Source organism: Brachyistius frenatus, unplaced genomic scaffold (assembly GCF_029030835.1).
Source record: "Brachyistius frenatus isolate BFR_SWC_R1_liver_20210118 unplaced genomic scaffold, ASM2903083v1 Contig_591, whole genome shotgun sequence".
In the NCBI taxonomy this organism is placed as follows: Eukaryota; Metazoa; Chordata; class Actinopteri; family Embiotocidae; genus Brachyistius; species Brachyistius frenatus.
In genome coordinates this window covers 37,501-49,790 of record NW_027211190.1, presented here as the reverse complement: position 1 = coordinate 49,790, position 12,290 = coordinate 37,501, and the positions used below count along the sequence as shown (strand labels likewise).

Below are 12,290 nucleotides of genomic sequence, written 5' to 3'. Positions count from 1 at the left end.
GCACCTCTTCTGACTCCCTCTCTCTCTCTAGCCCCCCCCCCCCTTCTCCTTTAGTTGGGCTTTTAACTGGCAGAGTCCAAATGAAAACAGATTAGCGTGTTTGTTTTGGTGCTGAAGGTCCAGTCCAGGTTCTCAAGCAGCCTTAGTACACCACCACCTGCAACTTTTCAACAATACCATGTGATTGGTTGCGTTTTCAAGCGCTCTTTGAACTCCATGTTCTCCCAGTGTCTCTCCTCCATCTGCCATGGATGCCATTAAACAAACAGATCTCCAGTCACACAGAGTTTACTGCCGTTTGTTTGCAGTTCTGGATTCACGAGTCTTTGAGAACATGCCAACTCTGATCTGGTTTGGAGTGCAGTGCCAGCCGTACCCAGCACACCATATGAGCTCCAATTCCTGGATGATCAAATATTTACAAGCAACCTAAATGCAAATGTCAGGATCTTTGTGCCTTGACTGCATTCCTGTAACCACAATACAATTACACAAGGGCAAACAGGAATACATCAGCCGACAAAAACGAGCTGAAAGGAGACAGAGAATCTGCTCCAGCAGAGCAGGTAAAGACAGAGAGACTTTATTCTACCTGTGACTGAATGTCAAACTGGTAAATGCACGACACTTACCACCTGTAAATCATTTCCACATACTATACAGATTGGATCATTTCACCATCAAGGCCACAGAAACCAAAACCGATTTGGTTTGTTTGTTTCACGGCTCAAATCAGGTAGAAAGCTCCTCTTCCAACAGGTCATGTGTTTGTAGTAACGAGGCTACACAATGACTTCCAGACACCAGGCATATCTTCAAAATAAAGTTTTCAGAATACCAGTTAACATAACAGCTTGAGGAAGCGTTGGGTAGGACGAATACTGTCCGCCTGTCCACCCAGAAGGGTCCTAAATCATCACTTGGTCACTGTTTGTTGAAGTGACACATGGAATAATTGGAGAGCACGAGAAAGGAAACATTGGATCCACTCATCATGGCAGAGATTCAGTAAATGTGTCGATTTATGATGATCTGAATTTGAAATCATTTTGTCCAGTCCTCCCAAACACTTGCTAGTACTAGTGGACTGGTGGACGTGGTGGGAGACAGTGTTGTTGTAAAGAACCTTTTTGTCCCATTAGGACCTGAAAGCAGCGCTATGCTGAAAGACAAGGAGACACTGTTGAGAAAGGACACAGCAGTGGGCTGAATATGAGCGACGCTACGAGACAATGTGTCCAGGTCTTCTTTGAAAGAATGTGTTCAACAGAGTGTTGCATTGTGGGTTATTTGTAGCCACAATGTTGCTAGGCTAGCTGCTGTTTATACTGAGTCTTTCAGAGTTAATCAGCCCTAACGTAACACTTAGCCTAACGGGTTGTTTCACAGTTCAAGCTGCAGGAGTTTCTGAAGGCTCCTGTAATGTGATGAGGAATAAATTCATGACTTCATAGCGTCTCCTGTCCTCATGTCCTCCTCATGTCTCCTCATGTCCTCTTCTTCTGAATATTCAACCAGTGGAAGTTTCATAGTTGTCAAACTGAACTTTTCCTCAAAGTGGTTCTTTGGTATGTCCTTGATGCTAACAGGTGTAGCAGGCTCAGTGTGGTGGTGCTCTTACCTCCGAGGCACCTTGTCGAGAGCCGCTGTCTGACGGCCACAGACACCCGTCCTGCAACCGACACAAGAAAAAGGAAGATTTAACCAGCGTCCCACCTGGAACCGGATTCATGTTCCTATCAAACATCATCTTTACCTCTGAAGAGCTCTTTGTGAACAATGTAATTGACAATGTGTCTGAATGTTCCGTCTGCAGCTACTGATAAAACATTTGAAATCTACAATCACTGCTGCTCTGTGATCTGTCGGTTATGTCTGGGACATAACATAACATTACATAATAACATAACATAAAATAACATAAAACATAACATAACAGTACATAACATAACAACATAAAACATAACATAAAACAACAAAACATTACAGTGGGTACGGAAAGTATTCAGACCCCTTTAAATTTTTCACTCTTTGTTTCATTGCAGCCATTTGCTAAAATCAAAAAAGTTCATTTTATTTCTCATTAATGTACACTCAGCACCCCATGTTGACAGAAAAAAACAGAAATGTAGAAATTTGTGCAAATTTATTCAAAAAGATAACCTGAAATATCACATGGTCATAAGTATTCAGACCCTTTGCTCAGTATTGAGTAGAAGCACCCTTTTGAGCTGGTACAGCCATGAGTCTTCTTGGGAATGATGCAACAAGCTTTTCACACCTGGATTTGGGGATCCTCTGCCATTCTTCCTTGCAGATCCTCTCCAGTTCCATCAGGTTGGATGGTGAACGTTGGTGGACAGCCATTTTCAGGTCTCTCCAGAGATGCTCCATTGGGTTTAGGTCAGGGCTCTGGCTGGGCCAGTCAAGAACGGTCACAGAGTTGTTCCGAAGCCACTCCTTTATTATTTTAGCTGTGTGCTTTGGGTCATTGTCTTGTTGGAAGGTGAACCTTCGGCCCAGTCTGAGGTCCAGAGCACTCTGGAAGAGGTTTTCTTCCAGGATATCTCTGTACTTGGCCACATTCATCTTTCCTTCAATTGCAACCAGTCGTCCTGTCCCTGCAGCTGAAAAACACCCCCATAGCATGATGCTGCCACCACCATGTTTCACTGTTGGGATTGTATTGGGCAGGTGATGAGCAGTGCCTGGTTTTCTCCACACATACCGCTTAGAATTAACGCCAAAAAGTTCAATCTTGGTCTCATCAGACCAGAGAATCTTATTTCTCATAGTCTGGGAGTCCTTCATGTGTTTTTTGGCAAACTCTATGCGGGCTTTCATATGTCTTGCACTGAGGAGAGGCTTCCGTCGGGCCACTCTGCCATAAAGCCCCGACTGGTGGAGGGCTGCAGTGATAGTTGACTTTGTGGAACTTTCTCCCATCTCCCTACTGCATCTCTGGAGCTCAGCCACAGTGATCTTTGGGTTCTTCTTTACCTCTCTCACCAAGGCTCTTCTCCCACGATTGCTCAGTTTGGCTGGACGGCCAGGTCTAGGAAGAGTTCTGGTCGTCCCAAACTTCTTCCATTTAAGGATTATGGAGGCCACTGTGCTCTTAGGAACCTTGAGTGCTGCAGAAATTATGTTGTAACCTTGGCCAGATCTGTGCCTTGCCACAACTCTGTCTCTGAGCTCCTTGGACAGTTCCTTCGACCTCATGATTCTCATTTGCTCTGACATGCACTGTGAGCTGTAAGGTCTTATATAGACAGGTGTGTGCCTTTCCTAATCAAGTCCAATCAGTTTAATTAAACACAGCTGGACTCCAATGAAAGAGTAGAACCATCTCAAGGAGGATCAGAAGAAATGGACAGCATGTGAGTTAAATATGAGTGTCACAGCAAAGGGTCTGAATACTTATGACCATGTGATATTTCAGTTTTTCTTTTTTAATAAATTTGCACAAATTTCTACATTTCTGTTTTTTTCTGTCAAGATGGGGTGCTGAGTGTACATTAATGAGAAATATATGAACTTTTTTGATTTTAGCAAATGGCTGCAATGAAACAAAAAGTGAAAAATTTAAAGGGGTCTGAATACTTTCCGTACCCACTGTATATAACATAACATAACATTACATTTCATTTATCTGACTCTTTTATCCAAAGCGACTTACAATAAGTTCATTTCAACCATGAGGGTACAAAACCAGAACAGGAATCAGTTTTTGAGGTGAGACATTAAGCTGATGAAACAAACTTTCTTCTTTAACAACAACAACAAAAAAGATAAAGAGAGGTAAAAAAAAAAATCAACTTAATGAGGACACAAAAGATGAAACAGCAGCGCAGAGAAACTGCTGATGGCTTCGAACTGTAAACGGAGGGAGGACGGCTACCACCTTCAAAAGTAGCAGGATAAAAGCTAGAAGAAACAGAAATATCAAATCATTTCTGTTTCCCTTCGTCTGCGTTTGACTTGGGGATCTTTAGTTGATAATATTTAGTTGAAAAAAGAAACATAAAAGAAGGACAAACATGCATTAATATGATTCATTTATGTGTCTTTGAGGGCAAAAGGCCGTCGGCTATTCTTTTTGTGCTGCAGGCCTTTGTTGGTTTGCTGCTCTGATGTTGCCTTCATGTCATTTCTTGCTTTGTGTCGGCTTCTCTTTGCATCATTTGAGATGTGATTGGTCGCTTTGGAGCTCAGAGAAAAAGGAGGAATGAGAGGTTATTAGCTGTAGAATAGCTGAATGTAAATCATTTATGTAAATCATCTATCGTGGACAATCAAGATGATTTTCAGTCAATGGATGCATAATTTGGCATCATGTTGTGTACCTGAGACTTCAGGAGATATAGTGAGTGTGTGTGTGTCCCAGAGTGTCAGTATGGGGGCGGAGCCACTGCTGTCTAGACAGCACTGCAGTGAATTAAACATCAAGGCCTGACAGACTGTGAAGAAACAAGTTCACTGAACAGACTGGAGAAGAGCTGGAACCTCAGGAGCTGGAACACTAACCAGACTGGAGGAAGGATTCCTTTACTGGGGACATACTGATACATACTGTGGATATACTGGGACATACTGGGGAACTACTGGGACATACTGGAGACATACTGGGGATATACTGGAGACATACTGGGACATACTGGGATATACTGGAGACATACTGGGACATATTGGAACATACTGGGGACATACTGGAAACATACTGGGGATTTACTGGGGACATACTAGAGACATACTGGGACATACTTGGACACACTGGAGACACACTGGAGACATACTCGGACATTCTGGGATATACTGGGACATATTGGAGACATACTGGGACATACTGGCACATACTGAGAGATACTGGGGATATACTGGGACATACTGAAGAAACCCCCCCTCAACCCGTCTGAAGTAAACAACTACAGACTGTCTCTCTTCTTCCCTTTCTTTCTAAATCTCTGGAGCGAGCTATCTTTGACCAACTCTCCTCCTATCTCCACCATAATAACCTTCTTGACCACCAGTCTGGTTTCAACAGACCACTCAACAGAGACGGTCCTCCTTCTGTCTCTGAGCAGCTTCACACTGCTAGAGCAGCCTCTCTGTCCTCTGTCCTGATCCTTCTAGACCTTCTGCTGCATTGGACACAGTGAACCACCAGATCCTTCTTTCCTCCTTCAGGACCTCGGTGTCTCAGGCTCTGCTCTCTCCCTGTTCTCATCCTACCTCAATGACCTCACCTACCGGGTAACTTGGAGAGGATCTGTGTCTGAACCTTGTCCTCTGACTACTGGTGTCCCTCAAGGCTCCGTCCCGGGTCCCCTCCTCTTCTCTCTGTACACCGACTCTCTCGGCTCTGTCGTTCACTCGCATGTCTTTTCCTACCACAGCTATGCTGATGACACCCAACTGATCCTCTCTTTTCCCCAAACTGAAACACAGGTAGCAGCATGAATCTCTGCCTGTCTGACTGACATGTCTCAGTGGATGTCCTCACACCACCTGGAAATCAACCTCCACAAGACCGAACTGCTCTTCCTTCCAGGGAAAGACTCTCCCACCCTCGACCTGACTACTACCTTCAACAACTCTGTTATCCCGACCCTGACTGATAAGAACCTCGGAGACACTCCACAGTCAACTCTCTCTTTCTGCCAACATCGCTGCAACAACACGTTCCTGTAGATACATGCTGCACAACATCAGGAGAATACGTCCTCTTCTCACTCAGAAGGAGGTGCAGGCTCTGGTCCAGGCTCTGGTCCAGGTTCTGGTCCAGGCTCTGGTACAGGTTCTGGTCATCTCACATCTAGACTACTGTAACTCTCTCCTGGCAGGTCTACCTGTTAGTACCATCCGACCTCTGCAGCTCATCCAGAATGCAGCAGCTCGACTGGTCTTTAACCGCCTACATTCCCTCACACTACTCCGTTCCTCCTCCTTCTCCTCCTCCTCTTTTACCTTGAACAGTAGAACTTTAGTATCTTAAAATAGAACTTACTGATAGAACTTTGTAGTTTGGCTTTCTGGAAGAAGTTATATTTTCTTGATTCTTGTTGTTCTGGTTTTGTACCCTCATGGTTGAAATTAACTTATAGTAAGTCGCTTTGGATAAAAGAGTTAGATAAATGAAATATAATGTAATGTAATGTAATGCTGGGGAACTACTGGGAACTACTGGGAACTACTGGGAACTACTGGGAAATACTGGGATATACTGGGACATACTGAGACATACTGAGACATACTGGAGACATACTGTGATATACTGAGACATACTGGGGACATACTGGGGATATACTGGGACATACTGGGATCTGCTGGGACATACCGGAGACATACTGGGGATATACTGGGACATACTGAGACATACTGGAGACATACTGTGATATACTGAGACATACTGGGGACATACTGGGGATATACTGGGACATACTGGGATCTACTGGGACATACTGGGACATACCGGGGACATACTGGGGACATACTGGGACATACTGGGGACATACTGGGACGTACTGAGACATACTGGGGATATACTGGGACATACTGGGGACATACTGTGATATACTGAGACATACTGGGGACATACTGAGACATACTGGGGATATACTGGGACATACTGGGACATACTGGGATCTGCTAGGACATACCGGAGACATACTGGGGATATACTGGGACATACTGGGGGCATACTGAGACATACTGGAGACATACTGTGATATACTGAGACATACTGAGACATACTGGGGATATACTGGGGATATACTGGGACATACTGGGATCTACTGGGACATACTGGGACATACCGGAGACATACTGGGGATATACTGGGACATACTGGGGACATACTGAGAGATACTGGGACATTCTGGGGATATACTGGGGACATACTGAGAGATACTCGGGACAATACTGGGACATACTGGAGACACACTGGGGACATATGTTTGTCCTGCTTCACACATACTGTACATAGATGTACAGTGATGAGACACACACAGACACACACACTGGTGTCTGACCTGCTGCAGGGCGTGCTCGTGCCGGCGGGCCTGGCTCTGCCTCGTGATGAAGGACCAGGTGGAGAGCTTGTAGTGGTTGAGCAGGCAGATGATCACCACCACCATCACTGTCATCACCACGATGATGATGACGATCTGAACAAACTCCAGTTCAGCTGCACAGAAGGAGAGAGGACGATGAATATTAAACATGTCTGAAGGATGTAGCTTCAACGTAGTGGATGGACACGTTATCAGGACGCCTTCGTCCTCCAGCTGTGTGCTCCACAGGTAGGACGCAAGACAAAGAGCTGCGACTAAAGACTCATGTTATTATCCATTTATCTGGATCAACCATTCAATCGTTTGAGCTATAAAACAGCTTAAAAGCCAAATATGTTGAATTAACCAGAGAAGAAAGAACAGAGAATCTTCACATTGAAGAAGCTGGTGAATCTTTGAAATATTTGGTTCTGAAATGACCGAAACTGAAAATCCTTATAGTTGCAGATTTATTAATTGAATAATTAGCTTCAGTATAATAAGCAAAAGTTGAAGTTCAACACATTAATGTTGACTGTGTTTGGTGAAGTAGCCTCTAAGCAAAACAAAGTCTATCTCACAACCCGTAATTAAAGATGAAATATTTCCATGAGGTGTGACGATAATAGTTTGTACCTTCTAGTTTGATATTTTAGAGGCCTGAGGAGTTAATGGGAAAATGATAACGACAGCAACATGAACATAATCTGTGCTAGCAGAGCCTCACCGAACATGATCAGGAATCTAATACAAGAGTTCAACAGAATGAACCTGTATGAGGGACGAAATATTACAAACACTCACTATGATGCAGTCCAGTACACCGAGACCCCCGAGACCACCCGCTGAGCACAGCAGGCAGAATGATCACATTACAGATGACGGCACAAAAATGTCTACGTTTGGCAAAAGAAGTTACTGCAGCGCTGTTTTGTGCATTCAATTACACAGGTGTTCCTAATAAAGTGCTCGTGAGTGTATGTATGTTTCTCCAGTCAGATTTATGTCCCCACCATACGATCTCCAAACAACAACTCTGTCAGCAACCTTTTCAGCAGTTTTCTTAAAAATGTCACGGAATACTGACAACTGTCCGTTTGAACTTCTGAGACCTAAAAATGAAGCCCCACCGTTTATAAATTAAAAAAGTTGCTAATACATTTTCTGTCCATTGATAATGTTGTTAGTAAAACTGCTTTTCCAACTATGACATGTCAAAACTCTGCTGTGAAAACTATTCAGTCAAATGATGACGCATCAAATTGATGGAATATGATGAGAAGCTCCCGAACATCAGAGTCCGACCGACTGACTGCTCTAACATGTGTTCACCAGCAGGGGGTAGCACAGGTCAAACTCCAAGACAGCCTGTCACACAGCGGTGTGTGTGTGTGTGTGTGTGTGTGTGTGTGTGTGTGTGTGTGTGTGTGTGTGTGTGTGTGTGTGTGTGTGTGTGTGTGTGTGTGTGTGTGTGTGTGTGTGTGTGTGTCGGCCTGAGGAGTCACAGGAAAGATTCAAATCACAGAAGACGATGACTGTCGAGACTGGTGTGTGTCTGTCCCTGGGTACAGTGGTGTCTTTGTGGAGACGCTGAATAACACACAGACAGACAGACAGCTCCAGATGACCTCCCACAGCGATCCTTCCAGTCACGTCTGCATGTCTCTTGTTCATTGTTCCATTCTTTGCTCTTTTTGTTCTTTTCTTCATCTCTTTCAATCCTTCCTGTATCTCCACTTGCCGACATCTTTCCTCTGAATCCGCCCATCCGTCCTCCTCTTCCTTTCGTCTTGCATTCTTCCCTCACCCACAATCATTCCTTCCTTGTTTCTTCTTCCCTCCGTCCTCTCTCCACTCGCTGCAGTCTGAGGCTCTTTTGTCGTGTTGTCGTCCTGTTCTAACTACAACTCTTGACCTTGCTTGACCTCTGACTCACGCGTACTCACTGCTGGACGTTCATGCACTTTGTGTGTTTTTGTACAGTTGTTGTCGTTGTGTGCGGTTCAGCTGTGGAAGAATAATGACACTATGTCCACTGAGCTGTTGGTGTGTGGTGGACACGGAGCTGTATTACCCACAATCCACCGGGAAGAACGAAATAACAGGAATTCTTAGACAAAATGTGAAAACCTGCAACAGGAAGAGGATAAATGAAAGCAGCCTGTCCCAGTCTGCCCAGCATCACTGCTCCTCTCCGGATGGTTTGTCTGCATTGGGACGGGTTGAGTGGAGGCTCAGCTGAAATAGAAAGCCAGTCCAACCTGCCTGCGCTCCACCACAGCAGCCACAGGGGACAGGAGACGAGGGACGGAGGGGGGGACAAGGCCAGGCAACACAAACCACAGTGAAGGAAACTTAAGCCAGTAAAACCAGCAGAGTGGAGGGATGAGGCGCTTCGGCAGACAAGCTCCACAACTTTACAACGAGTGAGGGGGTGAAATGACTGAAATGAATAAGTGTATTAGAATAATGAAGCAACAAGAGGAAAATATTCAGTAAACAACTGAACTGACCATCGAGGCTGGTCCAACCCGTGTCCCACACCATAACCACACAGCTCTTCGTCTGCTAAATGGAACAGGCAGGACTGAGTGGAGGAGACCCCTAGTTACCCCTGGTAACAAGGACACTCAAAGTCTGTTTCAGGATTTCTGAAAACCATCCTAATCCCTTACACCCCACTTCTACCCGCCTGGTGACGCCGCCCCCGGTTACCAAGGAGTCCAGCTGAGCCGTTGGCACCAGTGAACAGCGTTTCTGTCTCTGAGGCGTCGGACCGTCAATCAAACAGGTTCAAGGTAAAACATCACAACAGGACTGAGAGTCTGCGGATGTATTTCAGCACATGTAGGAAACGTGTTGGGTAGAAGTTGTGTTGCCGGGCAGCCCGTTTCCAGGCCGGTCTGTGTGCTCACCACAGCAGCCACATGCAGAACAGCATTCTGGGAAGGCAAGTCAACCGGGCTTCTGTAATAGCACATCCTCACACAAACCTGATGCTGACTCAACGCTGACGGACTTCCTCTGAAGAACCAGCGCCAGCTCACACTCAGAGTTTTACAGTTGAAGCAAAATAAAAGTAGCATGGCTGCAGCTAGTGGCCACTCCTCCGAACATCAGGGAGGAAGGGAGTATGGGAGGAGCTTAGACGGGAGGAAGGAAGTATGGGAGGAGCTTAGATGGGAGGAAGGAAGTAAGGGAGGAGGAGGAGAAATTAAATATGGAAGGGGAGGCCTACCATGCCTGAACCCCGGATCATTCTCAGAGCAGAGACCAGTGTGCCGGCCGTCTCCTCTCCAGCACCAGTCCGATGCTATTACAACACTAATCCACTTGTCAAAACAACATCAGTGGTGTCTGCAGCACTTTTCTTCCTTCAGCAGGCCCAACATGTATTCTGCTGCCGTAAGGAGACGCCATTGAGTTTATTACCATGTTACACTACAAGTCTTTCAAAAATCTCTCCAAACAGAATATTTACTGCAAGGACTTTATCAGACAAAAACGACAAACATAAAAGTGGTTTAACATACATTCATTCAAATATACTTCCAGGCTGTCTAAAACAATTAATTTTAAGCAGAATTTGCATGGATATGGTGGCCAGAAGACTTTATTTACTTAGACAGGTAAAAAATTGCTTTGGGCAGCAAATTCAGCTAAACTAATCTATATTGTAATGAAGTGGCCACTGCTCACTTCAACATGGTAGAAGTATTAACTGTGTGTATCTTGACACGAGACTCTTTGTTTAACTGAAGCCATTTTCATGACTAAGGAATTCAATTTTGTACAGAAAATACAATGCTCGCTTAGACAGAGCTGCATTTCTTTAAAATAATAGTCCAGTCTGTGAAAAGTCATAAATGCCAGCAGCTATGACGTCTCAGGGACCACGATGGCATCTTCAAACGTCTTGTTTGGTCTGGTCACAAGTCCAAAAGCACTGGGTTGTATTTTGACTGCAACAGTGAAGGAGAAGAGAAGGAAAGATGGACGTGAGCACTAACATGCAGGCTGGTTCTAAAGGAGACACACACAGCGACCCGATGACGGCCCTCTGACCTCAGTGTGTGTCTGAGAGGGAGGGAGGTCACTGGGAGGTCAGACAGGTCAGCTGACCAGCAGCTGAAAAGAAGCTGTCAAGACAGAAAACAGCTACTGAGCCACTCTGACAGGGAAGTAGAGCAGAGAGGAAGATGTGCAACCTAAAGGGTCAATTCACTTTAGTTCCTGTGAAAGCACGGAGGGCTGCTTCTGTGAAAGATCCACAGTCACCAGGACACAGTTGCTAGAAAAGAGGTGGCGCTGTTGAACATTTCAACAACAGTGTCTCTGGACAGAAAATGTTGAGGAACAAAAATAACAAATGTTTGGTAGTAAAATGGATCCATAATAGCAGCAAGAAGTGGAGCACACAGACAGGTTGAAAGCCTATCACACACTGTATTTGGGCTTTGAGCATCACTACTCGAAAGTATGGTGTAGTTCAACATTAAAGGAGAACGCATGGCTGAGCAGCAGCCGGGTTCACTGCCCACCAACTCAGATTGATTCTTGCTGAAACAGTTAACACTGGGGGAACTCTGGATGACTAATGAGGGCGTACAGGCGTACCCTGTTCAGCCCTGAAATTAAAATCAGGCTAATGGCTATCTATGGAGACTGCACACACTCAGCCGGGGCCTCTAATATTGTTATTGCTCAATAAACTTAACATTTGAGCTCGGATGACCTTAGACGCTTCCGTGAGAAAACCAGGCCGGGCTGGTTTAGTTTGCACAAAGGAGCAGTCTTTTGTCCAAAACCCAGAGAAGGTATTCTGGGATTCAGGTTTGAAAGCGGATGTATGCTGACAGTCGGGTCTGAGCAACAGCTCAGGAGCTGCTTGCTAATTTAGAGGAGAGAGAGACTCCCACCGGCAAAGGAAATACCTTTTCTCCAATTCTCCAAGCCAGAGGGGAGACGGAGCTTCAGCTGTCATGAACGCTCTGCTTGCAGCCGAGCAGCAGTCCCTCAGTGGGAAGCAGCCGTTCATGGAACGAGCAGGAAGACGCAGACTGACCGGGCAGCAGAAACCATACGGAAAGGACATCTGAATCTTGGGTTGGGCTGAATGACCGTTACTCTGCAAAACTCAAATCATGGAACAATATGGAGGCAGCAAATGAGGTGTGTTTTTTCTTCTTTTAATTTTACCTGGCAAAAGCTAAGCTCATAAAAACCCTGCAGCTGACG

General features: G+C 45.2%; 1 protein-coding gene across 1 annotated transcript in view; it reads right to left on the bottom strand.

Annotated features, from left to right (window-relative positions):
- Positions 1–1,471: 1,471 nt before the first annotated feature.
- The window catches only part of LOC138614844 (protein TMEPAI-like), a 40,839-nt gene continuing 30,020 nt past the window's right edge, over positions 1,472–12,290 (bottom strand). Inside the window, exons 2-3 of the mRNA XM_069688433.1 lie at positions 7,032–7,186; positions 1,472–1,672 (exon numbers count right to left, since the gene is read on the bottom strand). Coding sequence (XP_069544534.1) covers positions 1,601–1,672; positions 7,032–7,186 — 227 coding nt within the window. The 3' untranslated portion in view covers positions 1,472–1,600. The remainder of the gene's footprint in view (positions 1,673–7,031; positions 7,187–12,290) is intronic.